We start from the raw sequence: 24,722 nt of genomic DNA, 5'->3' as shown, positions 1-24,722 counted from the left end.
AGTCTCAAAATATGTGAGGCAAAAGTGGACAGGATTGTATGGGGATATCACACCTTAGGGGGGATATTAACACACCTATGTTATTAATTGATTTATTGAGCTGATTTTGGAAATTAGTAAGGATAATGCTTGCTTGAATAACCTAAGTAGAGTAGATTGATATAATGGAGGAGATACATAGAAACCATGCACTAATAATTCAAAAATTCTTAGTCTTTTCAAGCATAAATGGAATATTTATACAAATTGACTGTATTTTGCTAAAATCAAGTTTCAGTAAATACTAGATATTGGTATCACACAGATCATGTTCTCTGACCATAGTACAGTTAAGTCATTGGCAAAAACAAAAAAACAGCTAACCAAAAATATACCGTGTTTTTGGAAAATTTAAAATACATTCTGAATATCCCTGGTTTTTTCAAAGCAACCATGATAGACAGCAAAAAATGTCAAAAATGGAATATTGAAAATAGTATGTATCAAAATTTGTGAGATGTAGCCAATATGGCACGTGGAAGAAAATTTAAGCCCTCAGAAAACTGTGTCAGAGGAGAACATGGATTGAAAATTAAGTTAATTAAGTGTCTGGCCTAAAAATTGGGAAGAAGAATAGCAGAGTAATAATAATTTAGGAGGAAGGAAATAATTAAGATAAGAGCAGAGATAAGTAAAGTATTAAAAACAAAACAAAACAAAATGGAATAAAGTAGGAAAACCAAAGATGTTTCTTTGAAAAAAAAAAAAACAATTAAAACTGATGAACATCGGGACGCCTGGGTGGCTCAGTTGGTTAAGCAGCTGCCTTCCGCTCAGGTCATGATCCCAGCGTCCTGGGATCGAGTCCCGCATCGGGCTCTCTGCTCAGCAGGGAGCCTGCTTCCCTTCCTCTCTCTCTGCCTGCCTCTCTGCCTACTTGTGATCTCTCTCTGTCAAATAAATAAATAAAATCTTTAAAAAAAAAAAAAAAAAAAACTGATGAACATGGTGAAAAAAAGAGAAGGAAGGCATAAGCAATGTAAAGAAGGAGAAAAGTGTATACTTCAAAAGGGTAGATTTTATAATATATGAATTATATTTTTTAAAATGGGAAAAGTTGTAAATAACTTCATGCTGATAAATTTTAAAGCATCAGCTAATTAACAATTTTCTTGAAAATATAATTTAACCAAAACTGATGTAAGGAAACTTAAAATAATAGAGGGGTGCCTGGGTGGCTCAGTCAGTTAAGTGTCTGCATTTGGCTCAGATGTGATCTTGGGGTCCTAGGATCAAGCCCCATATCACATCTCCCTGCTCAGTGGGGTGTCTGCTTCTCCCTCTGCCCCCACCCCTGCTGTTACAAAAACCTGTAACTACTTAAGAAATTGAAATAATTAAAAATTTGTCTCCCTATAAATCAATTAGTATAACTCACAGGCCCAGATAGTTTTATAGGTGAGCTTACTAAACAACTAAAGAATAGATACAGATTAATTCTTCCAGAGCATAGATAAAGAAGAAAGATGCTCTCCAGCTATTTTTTGAAGTTATTTTAATCTTGATGCCAAAAATCAAAGAGACATGAAGAGATGATCATGTATTTTTACTTATTAATATGGATGCTAAATCCCAAGAGGTCTAATAGTATGGAAGTTAGAAGGATATGGAACAAGAGTAGTTCTCAGACTGCCAGTTGGAACATAAATTCACATAATCGCTTTTTTTCCCACTCTTTTTAAAGTTTATTTATTTAAAAAAATCTCTGCATTCACCCCATGGAGCTTGAACTCACAACCCGAGATCTGGAGTCTCACACTCTTCCCACTGAGCCAGCCAGGCATCCCTGGTGTAACCATTTTTGAGAGCAGTTTGCCAATATCTAATAAAATAGAAGATGCTTTATACTTAAAACCTAGGAATTCGGAGTATATAGTCTGAAGACATGTCCACAAGAATACATGACACTGCAGAATTGTAAGAATGAAAATTGGGGTGGGGAAGGGAGAACCTTAACTGTTCATTAGCAGAATGAATGTATGGGTTCCATAAAATGGATCGCTATTATAGCAATCAAGATGGATGGATCTCAGAACGTAATATTAAGGGGAAAAGGAAACTGAAGAAGACAGAGTATGATGCCACTTATACAGAGATTAAAAGTGTACAAAAAATGCTGTGCAGTTTACCTACATATGTAATAAAGATAAACATGCATGGAACTATTAATCCCAATTAAAAGGTAGGAGAGAGGGAATAGAATGAGATTGGGAAGAGGTAGGGGGCTTCTGCTGTATCTACTTACGTATCTGAAGGGAATGGGGGAGATTTTAACAAAGTAGATGATGGGTACAGAAATTTTCTGTATCTTTTTACATTCTTGAAATATTTTATTTAAAAACAAACGTCGTACCAATTCCAGTACTCTATTCTAGGGATTTTCTTTTTCCTTCAGGATTAATAAGGATGACGAGCCCTGCCACTGTTATGATCCCACAGAATGTAAATGTGTCATCTTCCATGATGGCACCAGGCCCCAATTCAGAGCTGCAGCCCAGGACTCCTCGCCCTGCTTCTCAGTCAGGTAATGACCTCCAGTCTTTGTGGTTTGAAGAGGCTGGAACTCTTTGCAGATATCATTACAAAATTCAGCTATCTTGGATATCAAGTTCTTAACTGCCCAACTTAAATGCCACCTTCTTTATGAAAGCTCCACTATGTCTTCAAGCTAAAAGTCATCATTTCCTCTAAAAATTTCTCATTCTCTTATCAATTATAACCCAACATTCCTAAAAATGCAATCCTTCAGCTACATAGTCCTGCAGGATACTTCATGGCAGAGAATTCTGTAATAAATTTCGTAAATGCTTCATGCTTTATCCTTCCTCTTAGAGATTCACAGTTAACCTCTTGGAGACGCTAAAAGTCCTGCAGTGAAAAAGCCCTTCTAAGCTGGTTAGGTTCAATTGTTCCCCAAACCTAACTGACTATATTTTATTTTGTTTTCTTGTAACGCTAATGACTGAAGAAGTTCTCCCAGGATATGCTTTGGAAAATACTGCTCTCCACATTTTATTTTTGGCTCTTTTACCCACTTTTGAACCATAAGCTCTTTCTAGACAATACTTACCTTTCCGTCACCTTGTTATGTTGCTTTGCATATAGAAGGTGCTAACAAGCATCTCATTGAAGGAACCAGGAGATTTACTACTGCTGTAGGATCTAGGTTGCAGTAATTTAATTATTGCTTTGTTAACTGTCTTTAAACAGATGCAATGGATCCACTCCTCTCTGGGCTCCATATACAGCCACAGAATCACCCCTCAGGATCTTTAGCTCCCCCGCACCACCCAATGCAGCCTGCCCCTGTGAACAGACAAATGAACCCAGCTAATTTTCCCCAGCTGCAGCAGCAGCAGCAGCAGCAGCAGCAGCAACAGCAGCAGCAACAGCAGCAACAGCAGCAGCAGCAGCAGCAGCAGCAGCAGCTACAGGCAAGACCCCCACAGCAACATCAGCAGCAACAGCCACAGGGAATTCGACCCCAGTTTACTGCCCCAACTCAGGTGCCTGTTCCTCCAGGCTGGAACCAGCTGCCTTCTGGAGCCCTTCAGCCTCCTCCAGCCCAGGGTTCTCTGGGCGCAATGACTGCAAGCCAAGGGTGGAAGAAGGCTCCCTTGCCTGGCCCAATGCAACAGCAACTCCAGGCAAGACCATCCTTAGCCACGGTACAGACACCTTCCCACCCTCCCCCTCCATATCCCTTTGGCAGCCAGCAGGCCTCACAAGCCCATACAAACTTTCCTCAGATGAGCAACCCAGGCCAGTTCACAGCTCCTCAGATGAAGAGCTTGCAGGGAGGGCCCTCCAGGGTCCCAACCCCCCTGCAGCAGCCCCACCTCACCAACAAGTCTCCTGCCTCCTCACCCTCCTCCTTCCAGCAGGGATCCCCTGCATCCTCCCCAACGGTTAACCAAACTCAGCAGCAGATGGGACCAAGGCCACCTCAAAATAACCCACTTCCCCAGGGATTTCAGCAGCCTGTCAGCTCTCCCGGTCGGAGTCCTATGGTTCAACAGGGAAATGTGCCACCTAACTTCATGGTGATGCAGCAGCAACCACCAAACCAGGGGCCACAGAGTTTACATCCAGGCCTAGGAGGTGAGGAACACTGAAGCTATTTGTGTTGGTAAATTTACTGGAGATAGATCTTAATAGAACTTCAATCTTTAGAGTTAATGGAGGGAGGATGTAATTTTTTGACTTTGTGGATGTAGTGGTGACACTTAATATAACTTAGTTAACTTGATACATTATGCAGCATCTTACTGGTTACATTTAAGCTAGCCCTCTGGATAAAAATGCAGGTAAAATTCAATATAGAGATTTCCATTTTGTTTTTCAAATTATTTTTGCTTGATCTTGGACTAATAAATTAAGATGTCCAGAAGAAACATGCATTGTATTAACTTAAACTTCTCAGCTGTTGGAAAAAAAAGTAAGAGTATGCAGTAGAGCAAAAATGAAAAAATAAATACAGGGTCTTTTGGGGAAAAGTCCCTTCAAGTTTCCAATTTTGATAATCTTAGTAAAGTAGTAAGCATGGTATTTGTTAAATTTGATTAAAGTGTTAAAGGGGAATAAGTTCAGAAATCATTGACTTTTATAATTTTATAATGCCAATGCCTGCTCCTTAGAGAGGGAGTTCCACCAGTTATACCTAAAGGAGATTTATTTATTTATTTTGTAAGGTGCCTCTTGTATGAAGAAAAAGCAATGGAGCTTAATGTGTGAGAGGTAAAACGATTACAGTAAAACTTATCCATCTCCATGTTTATTATTTATTCTTATTAATCATTGATCTAGTGCACATGAATGTGCTTGGAGCTTTTCAGTAAGGTATAGAGAGTATCAGTAATACTGTCATCTGATAAACATGTCCCCACCAAAAGACACCCATTGCCTACCCAGAAAAAACCCCTTGCATCTTTAGTGCAACATAGCAAAGGCATGTTCTCATAGTTTCTGGTGAAATTAAGTTGCTCATCAGTCTTTTCACTCTCTTATAATTAATTTTGCTGACTTGCAGGCTATAATATTTGAATCCTAAGAAGTTTTTAGAAAATGCAAGAATGTTTCAGCTCCAAATTCACTGTTCTGGGCATGTAGCTCTGGATCAGTGGAAGCGGGGTAGTCCCTCCTACAAATGTGATTACTGATTTAATTACAGTGGAAGTATGCAAATGGAGGCTTGTCACTGCTAAGGAAAGGACAAGTGTATATTTGTTTACACAGTGTTTTCAGGACATTGAAATTTGGTCCTTAAAAATAAATGGACTAATACAAAATTTTTTAAGTGAGCTTTAGGTCTCGATGCTTTCATAGAGCAGATGATGTGCTCACCTAGGTGATCTGGCCACATCAAGGCCTGTGTTATAAACAATGAGTGGGTTCTGAGATCCTCCTTCTTACAGATCTGTTTTCTGAAATTAAACTTTCCTATAAGAGGAAGTAATATGTTCGTAAGATTCCATTAGAGCACGGCTTTTGGTACCATAGCTGTCGGAATTACAGCAAACCTTAAAAGGGGAAGGCATGATGATAATTTAATATAGCCTCACTTGGAAGCTCCTATGGATTGTTTCTAATTTCCTGTCTCTTCCCAAGAGATAAGCACAATATTCGGGGAAATTTCCACAAAAGAGATTGTCATCCATTTCCTTCAATGGAAAAAAAAATCACCTGTCATTAGTATCAGGACCCAGCTCTTTGTTTTATAGCATCTCTGATCAATTTGTTTGAATATGAGAGAATTTAGCATATTCGTTCGGTGCCTATGTTAAACTATGTAAAGTTTTGGGGTCTGTTGTATTATAGTGAAAAGTGAGCCCTAAACCTTGCTGTGACGTGGCCCTCAGATCACATTTAGGGAGCAGATTGCCATCTCTTCCTTGGCATGTTCTAAGTGTAAATTTTTTAGTATTTCTTTTTCATTTTGACAATGCTCATGTAAGAGATTGTGTTGATTTTTTTAACCATCTTTCCCAACCTTATTATTAAAGATCCTACCAGTGTGACAGAGAAAGCTAAGCCAGTGGAGACTTCATGCAGCTCATCCTTCCTTATTCATTCCACATCTAAGCAAGAGTATAAATTTGCTAGGTAACTGCCTTACTCATTGTTTTCTATTAAGGAATGCCTAAACGCCTCCCACCTGGCTTCTCAGCAGGACAGGCCAATCCGAACTTTATGCAAGGTCAGGTGCCTTCGACCACAGCAACCACCGCTGGGAATTCAGGAGCCCCTCAGCTGCAAGCAAATCAAAATGTCCAGCATGCAGGTTTGTTTTCTGTGCTTTATTCAGCCAGCATTTATTGAGCATTGTGTGCTAGATACCGTGATAGGCAATAAGAATATATGGATAAGTATAAATCCTGGCCCTTTCCCTTAATCTCAAACCAAAAATATTCTTAAAGGGCAATAACTGATACGGCAAATGTAGGTACAGTGTCTTGGGAACCTAAAAGCACCTACAGAAAGAAAATGGAACTTGAGGGGCACCTGGGTGGTGCAGTCGGTTAAGCATCTGCCTTTAGCTCAGGTAATGATCCCAGGGTCCTGGGATGGAGTCCCACATTGGGCTCCCTGCTCTGCAGGGAGCCTGCTGGTCCTTCTCCCTGACTTGTGCTCTTTAGCTCTCTCTCTGTATCTTTCCAATAAATAAACAAAATCTTAAAAAAAAAAAAAAATAGAAGAAGAAGAAAAGAAAAATGAAACCTGAGTTTGAGCAGGGATCAGCGTTTTTTTTTTCTGTAAAGGACTCCAGGTAGTAAAGATTTCAGTCTTTCCAGATTATATAGTCACTATTGCAACTACTTAACTCTGCTGTCATAGCACAAAAGTAGCCATTAACAATATGACAAATGAGCATGGCAGTGTCCCAAACACTGTTTATTTAGAAACTGGCAGTTGATTTGGCCCATGGGCCATAGTTTTCCAGCTCCCAAGTTAATAACCAAGTTAATAAAAGGGCAAAAGACATTTCTGGCAAAGGAAACTATAGGTATAGAAGCACAGAGGCACATGGCATTTTGGAGGAACTGCAACTTTTTAAATCTAACTGCAGTACATATTAGCTTTGTTTATGCAGAATGTTTAAATTCTGGTTTACAATGTAGTGTTTGAAGGCCAGACTTCAATCAATAATAGATTTAATGCCAACAGTGTATTGTATATAAGTAGTTTTGGAGAGGAAATAGGATGGAACACAATAGCTAAAAATGGCTAAAAAAGAATTTGTAATGGCTAAAAAGAATTTGTGTTCTTTTTAGAACACAAGCAGTGTTATATATGCCCAGCTTTTGTGTTCCTGGTTACTTAGGTACCACATGACTAATCTTATCCTTTCTCAGTTTGGACTGAGGTAGCATAAATAGTTTCTGTGAAGAACTCCCCAACCCACTTGGAATTAATTTAGTTACGTGGTTCCAACTTTAACTGTAAATCACTAAAGAGCAAGAAAGTTCTAACTTAATTTTTTTTTTAGAAGTTCAAACTACCTCATAAAGGGTGAGAGAAGTGTAGGCAAACTACTTGACTTGCCCTATCTGCTAATGGCAAAACTGCATTCCTGAGTTATGTGAATTCATGAGTTTTGTAGGAGGTTATAAAACAGTGATAAAATCATTCATAATTCTTTCACCCAAGCCAGCTATTTTGTCTTTTTATGTGGTGCCCTCTACATGCACATATTTTTCCGATTTTCCCATTTATCCTAAGCTAGTTCTACTCCTGTCTCTTACTCTACTTTATTTCTCTTATTAGCTTTTACTTCTTCCTGAAAAAATGCTTGTCTCTGTTAGTGTCTCTTGCCAACTCCAAGGAATCAGGGATGAGATTTATCTTGTTACTGATACTACTTTAGCACCAGAAGTATCTTGTACATATTAGGTGCTCAATAAATAAATATTGATCAAATGACTATAAACTGGTATTTTCAGTGTGTATGGTATATATAGTGGTCACGGGGTTCAAGTTAAGAGTTTATAAGGCTAGGGGCACTTGGGTGGCTCAGTCAGTTAAACATCTGACTCTTGATTTTGCTTATATTATGGGATTGAGCCCCATGTCCAGCTCCGTGCTGGACGTGGAGCCTGCTTGGGATTCTCTCCCTCCCTCTGTACCTACCACCATTCTCTCTCTCTCAAAAATAAAAATGAAACAAAAACATTTAAAAAAAAATTTTTTTTTAAAGATTTTATTTATTTATCAGAGAGAGATGGGGGGAGAGAGCAAGCACAGGCAGACAGAATGCCAGGCAGAGGCAGAGGGTGAAGCAGGCTCCCCGCCGAGCAAGGAGCCCGATGTGGGACTCGATCCCAGGAGGCTGGGATCATGACCCGAGCTGAAGGCAGCTGCTCAACCAACTGAGCCACCCAGGCGTCCCCAAAAACATTTTTTAAGAGTTTACAAGGCTAGTTTAGAAAATCTTTGGGATTCAGAAAAACTCTAGGTAATGTGAACAAGGTAGAGTTCGTCCCGTGTCTCCCTGGCTGGTGCATGGACTGGTCTCATAACTTCATATGGCTGCCACTTTCTAGTCCACACTTAAAAGTTACAAAGAAAAGAGAGATAAAATACTCTAGAGGGTTATTCAGTAAAAAGGGGGATATACTGCAGGCAACTATAGGAAGATCCCAAAGACTCAGCAATAAGTAAACACTGTAGCAAGTCAGCTGCAGTGTCCTTGTCTAAATTAGAAATAACCAAGACAACTAGGACATGTCCCATATGATCCATCAGGGACCGCCATAGGGGAGGGTCAGTGAAGTTTTAATATCCCTTGTTAATTGTTCTCTGTCTGCAGCTTCTGGGTTGTCTGTCAGTTGAGTCCCAGCTTCCAGATCAGGATTAAATAATTTTTACCTGGGGCACCTGGGTGGTTCAGTGGATTAAGCCTCTGTCTTTGGCTCGGGTCATGATCTCAGGGTCCTGGGATCGAGCCCCACATTGGGCTCCCTGCTCGGTGGGAGCCTACTTCTCCTTCTTCTCCCCATTCCTGCTCTGTCAGTCTCTCTCTTTCAAATAAATAAGTAAAATCTTTTTTAAAATAATAATATTACCACATTGGGGCAGAGAAGACCTGTCCTCAGGAGGTATTAAGTGTTCTTTCTTTTCATGTACAGCATCCAGGTACAACACACATAATCTTTGAGAGTCATTCATTTTCCAAGAAGCATTTTTTAAATATCTTCTCAATATTGTCAAGATTTTTCCAAGAGAATGCATCACATTTGTTGTTTCCTGGACTTCTCTAAAGCAGAGCTTATTTCACTAGCCTACAGTGCTTTTCATTAATTTTTTTTCACCTTAAAGTAGCTACATGTCATTTTTAAATAATGAGAAGCTGCCTTTCTGTTTAATCTGAAAAGAGTAATCTTATCTTTAAGGTAACAAATAGGAGTAAAGAAACAATTTCCCCTTCTCTTGTATGGTCATTGGGAATGTAAACAATCATTCCAAAGTCATAGCTCCATACTTAGAAAAGCCACAGAAGGGGTGCCTAGGTGGCTCAGTTCATTGAGCATCTGACTTTTGATTACAGCTTAGGGGATTACAGCTTAGGTAATGATCTCAGAGTCCTGGGATTGAGCCCCACGTTGGGTTCTGAGGTCAGCAGGGAGTCTGCTTGAGATTCTCTCTCCCTCTCTCTCTGCCCCTCCCTCTTGCCATCTCTCTCTCTCCCTCTCTCTCAAATAAATGAATCTCACTCACTAAATTAAAAAAAAAAAAGAAAGAAAAGCCACAGAAAATATGTGAAGCCCAACATATTTGTTTTTGTTGGTCAGTGGACATGTGGGTGATCAGTGTTTTTCCAATTAATAATTTGAGTATCTTAATATCAATAAGATAAGACTATTTCTTTTTGAAACTGTCCTTTCTTTTTCTCTTTTTAGGTGGGCAAGGAGCTGGTCCTCCTCAAAACCAGATGCAGGTGTCTCATGGGCCACCCAATATGATGCAGCCCAGCCTCATGGGAATTCATGGCAACATGAACAGCCAGCAGGCTGGTAGTTCTGGGGTTCCTCAGGTGAACCTCGGCAACATGCAAGGCCAGCCTCAGCAGGGCCCACCATCTCAGCTGATGAGCATGCACCAGCAGATTGTGCCCTCCCAGGGCCAGATGGTCCAGCAACAAGGAACCTTGAACCCTCAGAACCCTATGATCCTTTCAAGGGCCCAGCTTATGCCTCAGGGCCAGATGATGGTGAACCCTCAAAACCAAAATCTTGGGCCCTCGCCTCAAAGGATGACCCCACCCAAGCAGATTCTTCCCCAGCAGGGCCCACAAATGATGGCACCACATAACCAGATGATGGGGCCTCAGGGCCAAGTTTTACTCCAACAGAACCCAATGATAGAGCAGATAATGACCAATCAGATGCAGGGGAATAAGCAGCAGTTTAACACTCAGAACCAATCCAATGTCATGCCGGGACCAGCACAGATAATGAGGGGACCAACTCCAAACATGCAAGGAAACATGGTGCAGTTTACGGGACAGATATCAGGACAGATGCTGCCACAGCAAGGGCCCGTGAACAACAGTCCATCTCAGGTTATGGGGATTCAGGGGCAGGTCTTGCGACCACCAGGACCCAGCCCACACTTGGCCCAGCAGCATGGTGATCCTGCTACTACAGCAAACAACGATGTCAGTTTGTCTCAGATGATGCCTGATGTTAGCATGCAACAAAGCAACATGGTTCCCCCCCACGTGCAGGCCATGCAGGGAAACAGTGCCTCGGGAAACCACTTCTCAGGCCACGGGATGCCTTTCAATGCACCTTTCAGTGGAGCACCCAATGGAAATCAGATGTCCTGTGGTCAGAATCCAGGCTTCCCAGTCAATAAGGATGTCACACTAACAAGCCCATTGTTGGTCAACTTACTGCAGAGTGACATCTCTGCGGGCCATTTTGGGGTAAACAATAAGCAAAATAATACCAACGCAAATAAACCGAAGAAGAAGAAACCCCCTCGGAAGAAGAAAAATAGTCAGCAAGATCTAAAGTAGGTTGTGGTAGTTTCACCTCGAATCTTATTTATTTCTATGTGGACTTACTTGATGGAAAATTTTAAACGTATATAAAATTAGAACAGTATGAAATTCCTCTGCTTCAACAATTATCAATTCATAGCCTATCTTGCCTTCATTTCCCCATTACCTTTTTGATTTGACTTTAAATATTTCAGTACTATGTATCTCTGAAAGATAAGGATGGTTGGTTTTGGTTTTTGTTTTTGTTTTTTTAATGAATACACTATACCATTAACATGTAGAAAAGCCAGTACTTCATATTCTCACATATTTGGACAATGTTCAAATTTCTCTATCTTAATTCTTTTTTTTATAGTTTGTTCATATAAGGATTCAGACATGGTTTATATTGCAATTGACTGATAAATGTCTCTTAAGTCTATAGTCTTAGGGGGATTGTGGCACATGGACTCTGAAAAGTAGCCAGTGCTACCATATTGTACCTCCACAAAACAGTTCAGGCTATTAATGGCTGTTGGGGAGCCAGAAAGTCCAAGTGTGTTTTAGATATATAAACAATTTATGGAGATTCCTCGCTGTCTCAAATAGAAATAGTTTTTCGGGGGTGCCTGGGTGGCTCAGTCATTTAAGCATCTGATTCTTAATCTCAAATCAGGTCTTGATCTCGGGCTTGTGGGTTCAAGCCTCGTGTTGGGCTGTGTGCTGGGCATGGAGCCTACTGTAAGAAAAAAAAAAAAGAAATAGTTTTTCTGTACAAATGCCTTTCCTTAAAAGGCTCCCATCATCCATAGAAGCTTAAAACTTCATTTTACGTTGGTTGGACGTTTTAAATTTGTTACCCTTTAAGTAAAGTTTCTCTGGGTGAGTTCTTTCACAAGATCACAGCAGGAAGAAAAATTAATTTGTATGGCATGTCTTGAAACTAAGTTAATAATCACATTTTTGGCTTTGATAAAATGTTTCCAGAAGGAGTATTGATTAAACTGGGTTTTCTGCCTTAAATCATAAAATTAGAATTCAGAGACATTTGTTAATAGGGAATAGTGACTAACAGTTGTAAAAATTGGTTAATCAAAACAAATTGCTAGAACTGTAGAATAGGCAAGTTTTAGTTAAATAGCCATAAATGTTCAAAGTAAAACAGACTATCTGTCTCCATGCCTTCCCACAATATTTCTTTGACTTTACTCTAATATTACACCATGCTCACTTGCTGCTTCTTAAATCTTCTAAAAGTCTATAACTGTATATTAACAAACTATATTTTCCTGAATTCAGAACTAATAAGACCTTCAATTATCTAATTTTTCCAGTAACTCTAAGTTAAATTCTTTACAGCTATCAACCTGCTATACTGGGAGGGTATTTATTCCTCCCAGTAGTCTAAGAGTAAAATTGCAAGGTTATTCGGTTGCCTTTAGTATGCATTTTTGCTGTCTTCATCAGCCCCGAGGGATTGCTAATTCTTGAAGCCAGAAATTGTGAAAAGGCCCTTATATAGCATCAGGGTTTCTAGGAAAGGGAGTCAGTATGTATAATAGGAAGAGCACCTGCTCCTAACTCTACCAGTAGCTCACTGTGGAACCATGGGTCTCTTACACCTCTCTGGGCCTTTGTTTCTCGTCCATAACATGAGGTGGCTGGATCAGATATCTGATAATTTTTTTTAGCAGTGCAGTTCTATGTAAGCAAAGAGACCTACAGAATCCTTACAATTTGAAGTGAGGGGGAAGTCATAGAAGAAACAAATTGATACAGCCATCTGGATGTGCTAAGGACCTGCATCACATTCTAAATTTCCATGTGCTAGAACTTTTTAAAACGAATTTAAGGTAAGACTTAGAAACTGCACAGAATATAATGAGATCAAATACTGTCTAAAAGTGGTGACTGACATCAGGGCAAAGGGAAGCTAAAGATAAGGAAGAAAGGTGCAGCTAGGAGTAAGATTCCAAACCAAATGGATATGAGCTGCCGGTTCTTTGGGAATTTGGTTGTTGGTAATAACATTTTTTTTCATTTCTTTTTTCCCCACTAGAAATTCTGAGTTACAACCAGGTAAAAACGAAAGCATCCCAAAGCTAATGGGGATGTCTGCAAATACTCATTTAGCAGAATTAATTAACTTGTTTTAGTATTCTCCATTTTTCTTTATTGTCCAAATACCATTTTTATCAGCCAGCCTACAACTTTTGCAAGGTGTTATGAATTATCCACACAAAAGAAATAATCTGGACTCCCCAACTGACCTTGATAACTACACCAAAGATAGTGTGGTTTCACAAAAATAGTACTTTGTAATGTTGATAGTGCAAACTATGATCAGGTCTTAAAACATCTGAAGGATGGATGATTACATGAAAATCATGTCAGAAATTTGAAGAAAGCACTTCGAATAAATGGCCATACTATTAGGTTAAGTAGATTTTTTATGCTGGATTATTTTTATGCCAAATATTGACTATTTTATCAGACTAGAGAGATGTATGTATTGATAAGGATGGTAATGCAAACAGATATTACTTCTTCAGAAATAGGGGAGAGGTTAAGCTAGTTTCATGGTATAAACTATGCAACTTACTGTCAAATGTGTAATTTATTTTTTAGTACCCCAGATACTCGCCCAGCTGGGCTGGAAGAGGCCGATCAGCAGCCATTGCCAGGAGAACAAGGAATTAACTTGGACAACTCTGGCCCTAAACTGACAGAGTTTTCAAACCGACCACCAGGTGATAAAATGTTAGCTAAAGATTATATACTTTTCATCATTTATACAGCAGTACAAAGTTTCTTTTCAAGGAAACAGTAGTATTTTATTTTGTCTCCTAACTAGGCTTCTTTAGAGATAAAATGTATCTAATATTTGGAAACTTTGCTTTGATAGTAAGTGAAAATTTCAAACATAACTTCTGAAGCTTGTGTATATATGTGGTATATACAGTTGACCCTGAAACAACATGTTTGAAATGGATGGGTCTGCTTACATAGAAATTGTTTTCAATAAATACAGTACTGTAAATGTATTCTCTCTTTCTTACTTTCTTACTAACATTTTTTTCTCTAGCTGACTTTACTGTAAGAATATAGTATATAATACATATAACAAAAATACATGTTAATGGATTATTTATGTTATCAGTAAGGCTTCCAGACAGCAGGTAGGCTATTAGTATTTAAGTTTTGGGGGAGTCAAAGTTATATGTGAATTTTTGAATTGCCTTGGGGGGTTAGTGTTGCTAACCCCCACATTGTTCAAGGGTCAACTGTATATATACTGCTTAGATTAGTCTTCATTATTTTAAGCCCTCATAAAATCAGACTGAAATGTCAAGTGCCTCTTTATTCTTGTCAGTATCAAGGTTCTAGTTGGCATCAAAACAGATTTAAGATTAAATGGAAAGATGTTTTCACTCTAATCCTGCTTGCCTGCCTTTCTTGCAGCCTTTCCTGCTAGGGTTTTCTCAAAGCAAAGAACAGGTTTACAATAAGATTTTTTAATAGCAATTTTATTAAGAATCTTTAAGCCTAAAATCTATATGAGAGTAATAAAAAAAGACACTTATATACCTACCACCCAACTGAATAATAAATAGGGTCAGTATTATTGAAGCCCTCTGTGTTATTCCCCTTTCTGACTATAAAATAATATTATCCTCTAAATGTTGGGGGGAAAAAAAGCTCCAAAAATTTATTTATTCCAACTTAGGTGTTATAGAAGAACTAAGGCCAGCTGCCACAGTATCTCTATACTTGTTACTGTTGGCCTGAGCAGTGATTTGTAACCATATTCTCCTGTGACCCAGTTAAAGACAAATAAGCCTGTTATACTTAGGTCACTCTCCCCTGTGTATACAAAGGATTATGTTTTGTTTTTTCCTCACTAGTTATTACACCATTTTGGCATGTAAGTGAGAATGACATTATTTGGGGAATAAACTTCAACCTACCCTTAATTTATGTATTTTAAAAATGAATCAAAAAAAGAAGTAAATACATCATGATGTCATTACTTCGTGGTATTTATTACAAATTTTATGGGCACACCACACTTCCAGTCAGTGAGATGCAGCAGCACAATTGAGGTGGGTAAGTCACCTGTCTTGACAGGTGTATCCAGAAGGCATTATGAAGAGGAAGGTCCTTTCTTCCCTCAGACATACCTGAGTTCTTCTCATGTGAATCCCAGAGATCCTTACACTCATATTGCTTCTTTTCCATAGTTTGTAAACTAGAAACTTATAGGCTAAATTTGACCTATTATGTCTTTGAATTGTCATGCAGTGTCTTAAACCAAACAAAAAAGCCTCAATTTAAATGCCTTTAGACAAAATATCCATTCTGATCAGTTTGGATCTGTCCACAGGACTACTAGTGTCTTACACCACACCACTTCTCTTCTTCACTACTGGCCTGTTGCCTAAAGGCATATGAATTTGCATCCCTTGACTAATAAATAGGGCATTTGGTTATGTTATAAATACCATGCTCTGGCTTTCCTTCTCCACCATTCTGTCATGGCAGCTCCAGTCTGTCTTAGCATTAGTGCCCTTTGGACTGTTACCTCCAGCTGCTGGAACCTTTATAACAGCCATGCCCTCAGCTATTACTTTTGAGAGGCTGCTGTATTACCTGTTCTGCTCTTTTTGGTATTCACTGTGCTGGCTAGTGGGCTGATTGAAAGATAAAAGACATTTGTGTCATAGCCCAACAAAAATGGACTTCTACAGAGGAGACAATTTTAATATGGGAACCCAAGTTAAACCTGCAGAAATGGCGTACATTATTGGCTCTATAAATGTAAAAAAGTTAACTTGGACCTAAAATAGAAAAGGATTTTTTAAAAAATCTTCAAAACTGAATTTGGCACATTGTATTCATTGGTGCCATGGAAATCTTTGGCCTGAAGACATTGATCAGGTATGGACCATAGGGTCTAACTCTGTGAAAATCTTGAATCATCGTTTCTGCCGACTGCGAGAGCCAGATGTTCTTATTACTGCACCTTCTTAAAACTTTCCATATGTATTTTTCATGCAACAATGGAATAAATCTAGTTTTTGAAATTGTATCCCAGCTATATCCTCACTTTTTCCCATGGAATCACCTTTATTCCTGGTTAATGATTTTTCTTTTCTGCTGATCGTGTAAGGCTTTGTTTCTAAAATGCTGAGTGAAATCTTCATAAAAGAATTATTTGACCTCTTGCCTTCTGGAAATCTGTAAGGCATTATCCCCCAGATTCTTTTCCCGAAATTATTTTTTATTCCTAAGTGCAATGCTTCTGGCTTGCTTATTCTCCCATTGTGCATTCATAGAAAATATTTCTCCAAATAGAGTTTTAACATATAAGAAAGTAAATGGAAATTAATATCCATTTAAAAAACTTGGAGCCTTCAGTTGATTTTCAGCTTCCATGAGCTCCTACTATTTAGTAAACTGATTTACTTCAGAGGGGCACGTTAATTCAGTTGGGTTCCCCAAAGGATTGAGCCTGAAGGATGCAGCATGGTATATAGAGAAGCCAGTAGACTGGAGTAATTTTAAATCTCTCTTAAGGAATTGAATCCTTACATTTTCTGTTTTACTTCTGTTGAAAGAATAAAAAGACTCTCTTCAGTGCTGGCGTTTTCACAAAATCTAGCCTTAAAAAAATTAGTGATAACAGAAAAAGTGAATCCTAAATGCCTTGGCTCATTCACAAGGACAGTGGCATATTTATTATGATCACATGAGAGCCCAGTGCTGGGTGCTCAGCTCCTTGCTGTCGATGGGAATTGTTCTCATTTTCTCCAAATGAGTGGCCGGGACAGACTTGGCCACGTTGAGCACACAGCACCCAGTGTCTGTCTGTCAGAGTCATGGTGCAGTAGTAGCTCATTCACACACTGAAGACTTAGGAGCTGCAGGTTCTTGATGCTTCGCTTTTTGTTTCCTTCAGCAGTGTGCCCTTTGCTATGTCAGATAGTGAGGAGTTGCCCCCCCACCCTGGGAGTGGGCCTGCCTGAGCTGTTGGTGCATGGTCCAGGCTGCCTAGATGAGCAGTGCCTGGCGGTACTCTACAGGTAGCAGAGCTTTTCTTGCCTAAAATCTAACTTCCCTGATTTTGGGGGCTTGTTTTAGGTTATCCTTCTCAACCAGTTGAACAGAGGCCACTTCAGCAGATGCCTCCTCAGCTCATGCAGCATGTGGCAGCCCCACCACAGCCACCACAACAGCAGCCACAGCCACAGCTGCCGCCGCCGCCACAGCAGCCACCGCCTCCCAGTCAGCCGCAGTCGCAGCAGCAGCAGCAGCAGCAGCAGCAGCAGATGATGATGATGCTCATGATGCAGCAGGACCCCAAATCAGTTAGGCTTCCAGTCTCCCAGAGTGTCCACCCGCCACGGGGCCCCCTGAACCCAGACTCCCAGAGAATGCCCATGCAGCAGAGTGGCAGTGTGCCTGTTATGGTCAGTCTGCAAGGACCTGCTTCCGTGCCACCGTCACCTGATAAACAGAGAATGCCAATGCCTGTGAATACTCCTTTGGGAAGCAGTTCAAGGAAAATGGTATACCAGGAGAACCCCCAGAATCCTTCTAGCTCACCGCTGGGAGAGATGTCCTCACTTCCTGAAGCAAGTGGCAATGAAGTACCATCTGTCTCAGGAGGCCCAAACAACATGCCTTCACATTTAGTAGTTTCTCAAAATCAGTTAATGATGACAGGGCCAAAACCTGGGCCATCGCCCCTTTCAGCAACTCAAGGAGCAACTCCCCAGCAACCACCTGTAAATTCCCTGCCCAGCTCCCATGGCCACCATTTTCCAAATGTGGCTGCTCCGGCCCAGACTTCTAGGCCTAAAACACCAAACAGAGCCAGCCCCAGACCCTACTATCCTCAGACACCCAACAATCGCCCTCCCAGCACAGAACCTTCAGAAATCAGTCTGTCACCAGAAAGACTCAATGCCTCCATAGCAGGACTCTTCCCCCCACAGATTAATATTCCTTTACCTCCTAGGCCAAATTTAAACAGGGGCTTTGATCAACAGGGCCTAAATCCAACAACTTTAAAGGCCATTGGGCAGGCACCTTCAAATCTTACCATGAATAATCCTTCCAATTTTGCTGCCCCCCAAACTCACAAATTAGAGTCTGTGGTGGTGAATTCTGGAAAGCAGTCTAATTCTGGAGCAACAAAACGGGCTAGTCCAAGCAACAGCCGCAGGTCTAGCCCTGGGTCCAGTAGGAAAACCACCCCAAGTCCTGGGAGACAAAATTCAAAAACCCCTAAACTTACTCTGGCTTCTCAAACAAACACAACCCTGTTGCAAAATGTGGAGTTGCCAAGAAACGTATTGGCCAGTCCCACTCCTTTGGCCAATGCCCCTGTATCTGGGAGCTTCCCTAACAACAGCGGGCTGAATCCTCAGAATCCTACCATGCCTGTGGCTGCAGTGGCGGGTGTTCTCGAGGATAACAAGGAGAGCTTGAATGTGCCTCAGGACAGCGATTGCCAGAATTCCCAGGGTAGGAAGGAGCAGGTAAACATTGAGCTCAAAACAGTCCCTGCCCAAGAAGTTAAAATGGTTGTCCCTGAAGATCAATCTAAAAAGGATGGGCAACCTCCGGATCCTAACAAACTGCCCAGTGTTGAAGAGAACAAAAATTTGGTGTCTCCTGCTATGAGGGAAGCACCGACATCGTTAAGTCAACTTCTTGACAACTCTGGAGCTCCTAACGTGACCATTAAACCCCCTGGGCTTACAGATCTGGAAGTAACACCTCCAGTAGTTTCTGGGGAGGACCTGAAAAAAGCATCTGTCATTCCCACACTGCAGGATCCGTCTTCTTCTAAAGAACCCTCTAATTCCCTAAATTTACCTCATACTAATGAGCCGTGTTCAACCCTTGTGCATCCAGAATTGAGTGAGGTCAGTTCTAATGTTGCACCAAGCATCCCTCCAGTAATGTCAAGACCTGTCAGCTCTTCCGCCATCTCCACTCCCTTGCCCCCAAATCAGATAACTGTTTTTGTAACTTCCAATCCTATCACAACTTCAGCTAACACATCAGCAGCTCTGCCAACTCACCTGCAGTCTGCACTGATGTCAACAGTTGTCACAATGCCCAATGTGGGAAGCAAGGTTATGGTTTCTGAGGGACAGTCAGCTGCTCAGTCCAATGCCCGGCCTCAGTTCATCACACCTGTCTTTATCAATTCATCCTCAATAATTCAGGTTATGAAAGGATCACAGCCAAGCACAATTCCTGCAGCCCCACTGACAACCAACTCCGGCTTGATGCCTCCCTCCGTTGCAGTTGTTGGCCCTTTACACATACCTCAGAACATAAAATTTTCATCTGCTCCTGTACCGCCTAATGCCCCCTCCAGTAGTACTGCTCCCAGTATACAGACTGGTCGACCCTTAGTCCTTAACTCACGAGCCACCCCTGTTCAGCTTCCTTCCCCGCCTTGTACCGCTTCTCCGGCTGTCCCTCCTCACCCCCCTGTCCAGCAAGTGAAAGAATTGAATCCAGATGAGGCTAGTCCTCAGGTGAGCACCTCAGCAGATCAGAGCACTCTGCCCTCTTCACAGTCAACCACAATGGTTTCTCCCCTTTTGACCAATAGTCCAGGCTCCTCTGTCAACCGGCGAAGCCCAGTCTCATCTGGTAAGGGCAAAGGAAAAGTGGACAAAATCGGCCAGATATTGCTTACCAAGGCATGTAAGAAAGTTACAGGCTCTCTTGAGAAAGGGGAAGAGCAGTATGGTGCAGACGGAGAGACTGAAGGCCAAGGGCTAGAGACCACAACTCCAGGGCTCATGGGGACAGAGCAGTTATCCACAGAGCTGGACAGTAAAACCCCAACACCCCCAGCACCCACTCTGCTAAAAATGACCTCTAGCCCTGTGGGCCCGGGCTCCACCTCAGCAGGACCCAGCTTACCTGGCAGTACTCTCCCCACCAATGTACGCTCAATAGTAACCACTTTGGTACCCTCTGAGCTCATCTCTGCGGCGCCGGCCACAAAAAACAATCATGTTGGCATAACATCTGAGCCACTTGCGGGTGGCCTAGTGGAGGAGAAAGTGGGATCCCATCCAGAGCTTCTGCCCAGCATAGGTATGTACTTGGGGCCTGGCATCATCTCCTCGTGTCAGGTTTTTGATGACCTATCCCACAAAAGAAAGCATGACTTCTTTTTATTTGGAGGAAGAAGAATGGGCTAGATGGCAATAGTGGGAGTTTTATTTATTGGAAGTACATTGGAGAACATACTTTAAGACCCGTGTTAAGTTTACATTCATCAACATGGTTCTCAGCTCCTGAAATAGGGATAGGCCTTTCATTTGCATAAAGTTTGCGTTTTACGAGGAAGGGTCTTTACACACGTTATCTCACATCATCTTCATACCAATCATGTCAGTTGCCCTGACTCCATTCTGTGGGTGAGAGGCTTGAAGCTCAGAGTTCAGTATCTGTTTAGAGTCTATCCTGTGAACCTTCAGTTTAACATTGTCCCTTAAAGGTGAATAGGAGCTTCTGCAAGTTTGCCTTACTGTGATAGTGACTTGCTCTGGACAGTTTCAGAGCAGGTTCTCATGGCCTCTTCCTCATTGTGCTCTGTCCCGGAGACTGTTCCTTCTGACTGGCTACTCCAGAGGAGAGCTTTACAAAAACCCAGGTTTCATGATTATTAATAGACAAAGGAGATGCAAAGTGGTTGAGAGACAGGCTTGAGTTAGTATCACAGCGCCTGCATTTACCAGCTCTGTGGGTTTAGGCAAGTTACTTGACTACTCCAAACTTGAGTTTTCTTCTTTGTAATATGGAGACAATAGTTGTAAGAATTCAGTGAGGTAATATAATATGCTTAGCACAGAATATAGTAATCAATAAATGTAAATAATTGTTATTACCGATTTCTCTTTGATGCAGTCTCTTTGTAAATTAGACCATTCCAATTTGTGTAGACCTAGATTATTTCTTATGTACTGTTAAGGTTGGCATATGATGGGAGCATTGGTGTCCTTAAAACTCCCCTCCTCCCTTCACACTCTGTCTCTCACATATACATGTTCCTTCTTCTGTGAGGCTTAAATGGTATAGAAACTCTGTTTCCACAGAGTGGAACCAATCACACACTGCCAAAGCTAAGAAAGACCTTTACTTACATCCTAGGCCAGCAAATAGTGCCTGTCTTGTTTAATGCAGCTAAAAATTTTTGAGTGGTAAGCACCTACATGGAGAGGCAGAAAGAATACAAGCTTCAGGGTGTGATCAGAGTTCAAAGTCTAATCCCACTGGTTACCAGTCATAGTTGGATAAATTCCTCAACCTCTTCTAAACCTGTAAAATGGAGGCTATAATTCCTGCTCCCCAAATTTATACAGATACAAGGAGAGCACTTAGCATAAAGTGGCCAGCACACCACCTCACTGAGGGCTTTGGAAAGGTTAATTCTCCTTGTCTCTGCCTCTTTACTTCAGTGCTGGAGATGGATGCAAGGAGGGATAAAGGCCCTTGAGTTCACTGCCCTTACCGGAGACAGAGACAGGTCTGGGGGTTCTAGGTTTCTGGTTCTAGTTCTGTGGAGGTAGGTAACTCCTAAGATTGAAGAAACCTGGTGTGATTTAAACATACTCTCTGCTATTAAGTGTTTCTATTGTACTTCCTTTCAGGGAACTTTCCTCCCACATATCAAGAGAATAATGGTGAAGTGGTTAAAAATATGTTTTTCTGGATCATATATAATCTTAGAGGACTATATGAGCTTTGGGTAGATGAACCTGTAGTTGGAAAAAAAAAATCTCAATTTTAGTTGATTGTTCCCGTTCTTTTTCAAGAGGCTTCTGGGTTTTTATCATGAAAATGTGAGAAACCAATACTAGATTTAAAAGTAGAAGTTAAGGTGTATAGTTTTAAGCCTTATGAGATAAGCATCCAAAATAAATTCTTAACAAAATGCATTATTGACTAAGAAGGCAGAGAAATATACAAAATTGACAATTTCCACAATCGGGTAAAACTTACTGTTACAGGGTTTATCTAAGATATTAGGCTGAAATGTCAAGATGGGAGGACATAATCCTTGAGTGTCTATGGTGTATCTGTGCCCTTAATCTTTACTGTATGATCCAGTAAGCTCCCATTCTAGAGTACATTGTGTATCCTGTTCCATTCCTCTTCAAGGACCTAAGTACTCTCTGTCCTCTGAAGCATAATTCAGATGTTTATCCCTCTAATGTACCATCAGTTTTCTCAATCTAGAATTGATCTCCCTTGCTTCTGATTCCCATAACACTTTAGACTTTTTGAATCATCTTTATATAACATCCCAGTGCACTCCAGTGTACCACATGTGTGTATCTTATCTTTGATACTGGACTGTGTTCCTGATGGGCAGAAAGAATAATTGATCTTGAAAGGTGCCTGGCACAGTCCCTTGCCTCTAGGGAGTTCTTGGTAACTGTTTGTTAGACAAGTAAATGACATATGAAATGATTCATTCATCAAATGTGAATTGAATATCTGCTTTGTGACCATCACACTCTGCCAGGTGCTGTAGAAAAGTATAAAAGAAATAGTATGATTCATTTCAGGTCTCAAGGGGGGTAATCTTTACAGGGATGAGACAAGTTTTTAAATGCTAAGGTGAATGGTATAATTGTTCCTCTGAAAGTGGTTTGGGTTGCCTACTAAGGTATGCTTTGGAGTTTTTTTTAAGAGTACTGGATAGAACATGACCCTAAGAAGCAAAAATTGTGGGTGCTTTTGTCCTCATGACCACCTCTTTCCTTGATCTTTGTACACACAAAAGGGAAAAACAAATAACCCTGCTGGTGGTCTGTGGTACCATGTGGTATGGTAGCTAATTTTTTAAGTAGGTTTTGAAATGTCCTTTCAAGGCAATTGAAATTTCCTCCAAGAGGATATGTATTTTAGCAGTTACTTAGCTATTGATTTAGTCAGTGCTTTCTATTTTGTTGAGAAAAGAAACTAAAAGGCCTGTATTTTTTTTTCCCCTTGCCTTAGCCCCTTCACCGAGTTTAATCTCAAAGGAAACTCCAGCCACAACATTGCAGGGGTCTGTTGCCAGACCAGGTAAGGCATGCTTTGGAAAATCTTCTCCAAGTGGAATGGATTACATGTGAAGGAACTGCTTCTGCCCTCAAGGTGCCAAGAAGTGGCTGAAACTCTCTTACCTACTGGCTTCAGGCAGAATTCAGCCAAGTGGCAGAGCTTGTGCAGCACTCTTTGATGTAATTTTTCCTGGACCAGCTTGCTGTCTTATACATTCCTGGTGTCAGCCGGGGAACTCAAGAAGGACTTTGCAGTGCCCATTGTCTGCCTGCCACCCAGCTATTGGGTTTCCGTTGCACGGTTTGCCCTGTCTCATGAGCCTGGCCCCCATAGCTGGCACCTCACTGACTGGCATATGGCAGTTCGCTGGGGTGGCAAGCATTACTGCACTAAGCTAGTAACTGCCCTTTCGTGACAGCAGTGGAGGCTTGTTCTGAGGACTTCTGCTACAGGGAGGCAGCCATTCCCCAGGGAGTCAGTCATTTCAGTCATCTCTGGATGGCATTATGTTGCTTCCCATGACCAAGAAATTGCAAATAGCACTAGGGATGGTGTTTCTGGAAGGTGGAGTCCATGGTAATCTGACAAATAATTGTTGTGGAATGCTGTGTCAGCTCTGAACACACGAGGATCTTGATGGCAATAACAGCACTGCCTTTGTAAGGCAGATAAATATGCCAAAGCAGATAAATATCATAAATATGTTATAGTTTAGTCTTGCCTGGCCCTCTGCCGCTGAAGGTATTGAGGGATACCAAAATAAATTTAAAAATAAAATGAACTATGACCTTTCCACAAAGAGGTTAGAATCTCATTTACAGTTCATACTTGACAAAATTTATAAGCAAAAAACAAACAAAACTACCGTGTTTAGTTTTGTGGGCCCAAGCCAGTGAAGTTAAGGTATAACTTGAGATTTATTTTTTAAGGCATCTCTGTATCCAGTGTGGGGCTTGAACCCACAACCCTGAGATCAGGAGTCACATGCTCCACCCACTAAGCCAGTCAGGCACCTTCTCTTACAGTTATTTTTAAATGGGCTTCAGGTGCTATGTCCTTTGCTATGTTCTGTTGCACACTCAGAGCAAAATCAGGCCTCTGAAACGAATGGATGAGCTGAAAACATTTCAGCCACCCAGATTTTTCCTTTGCTACCAACTGCCCACATGATTGTGCTAGGCACCTGAAACAGGGAGGAGTGGAGTGAATTATTCACAGAGGGGCTTAGATAGTAAAATTCATTTTTGGTGAGAAAAAAAGCAGCTAGGAAGAAGAAGGGAATTCCATTTCCTGCCTCAGTTCTTTACTCCAGAAAAATGCGTTTTTTCATATCCTACATCTAAGAATAACTGACCGAAGAATCCTGTTTGTTTTAAAAGTTTCTCTTAAATGAATCTCCTTAAAATGCCCCCAGAGTCACTAACTGCCTTCACCAAATTCCTATGGTCTGTACTTACGTGAATTAGCTGTGATAGTGTTAAAGTTCTCAAAAGCACTAAATTCTGTTTCAGATTAACAAGCTAATCAAAGTTTTTATGTAATCCACCTCTTTCGGGCTGTTTTCATTTTTGAGCACATGTTACCTGAGTTTGTTTGCTCCAGTGGAGCCAAC

General features: G+C 40.9%; 1 protein-coding gene and 1 long non-coding RNA gene across 20 annotated transcripts in view; one reads left to right on the top strand and one right to left on the bottom strand.

The window, feature by feature from the left end:
• NCOA6 (nuclear receptor coactivator 6) overlaps positions 1-24,722 on the top strand; it is a 104,523-nt gene that overhangs the window by 66,399 nt on the left and 13,402 nt on the right. For 6 of the 19 annotated variants that reach the window (XM_082746141.1, XM_082746143.1, XM_082746129.1 and 3 more), the window contains 7 exons: positions 2,435-2,563; positions 3,250-4,140; positions 6,173-6,319; positions 9,936-11,052; positions 13,649-13,770; positions 17,162-20,149; positions 23,063-23,131. In XM_082746141.1, coding sequence (XP_082602267.1) covers positions 2,435-2,563; positions 3,250-4,140; positions 6,173-6,319; positions 9,936-11,052; positions 13,649-13,770; positions 17,162-20,149; positions 23,063-23,131 — 5,463 coding nt within the window. The remainder of the gene's footprint in view (positions 1-2,434; positions 2,564-3,249; positions 4,141-6,172; positions 6,320-9,935; positions 11,053-13,648; positions 13,771-17,161; positions 20,150-23,062; positions 23,132-24,722) is intronic. The other 13 variants (XM_082746130.1, XM_082746134.1, XM_082746132.1 and 10 more) reach the window with 6 other exon arrangements.
• LOC309872261 lies at positions 433-1,049 on the bottom strand. Its single transcript, XR_014315756.1, has 2 exons — positions 977-1,049; positions 433-757 (listed from the first exon to the last, which is right to left on the bottom strand). It is a non-coding gene; the product is annotated as an uncharacterized lncRNA (long non-coding RNA).

Source organism: Mustela nivalis (assembly GCF_964662115.1).
Source record: "Mustela nivalis genome assembly, chromosome: 8".
Taxonomy (NCBI): Eukaryota; Metazoa; Chordata; class Mammalia; order Carnivora; family Mustelidae; genus Mustela; species Mustela nivalis.
Note: the sequence above shows the minus strand (reverse complement) of the source record. Positions and strands in the feature narration are given on the sequence as shown.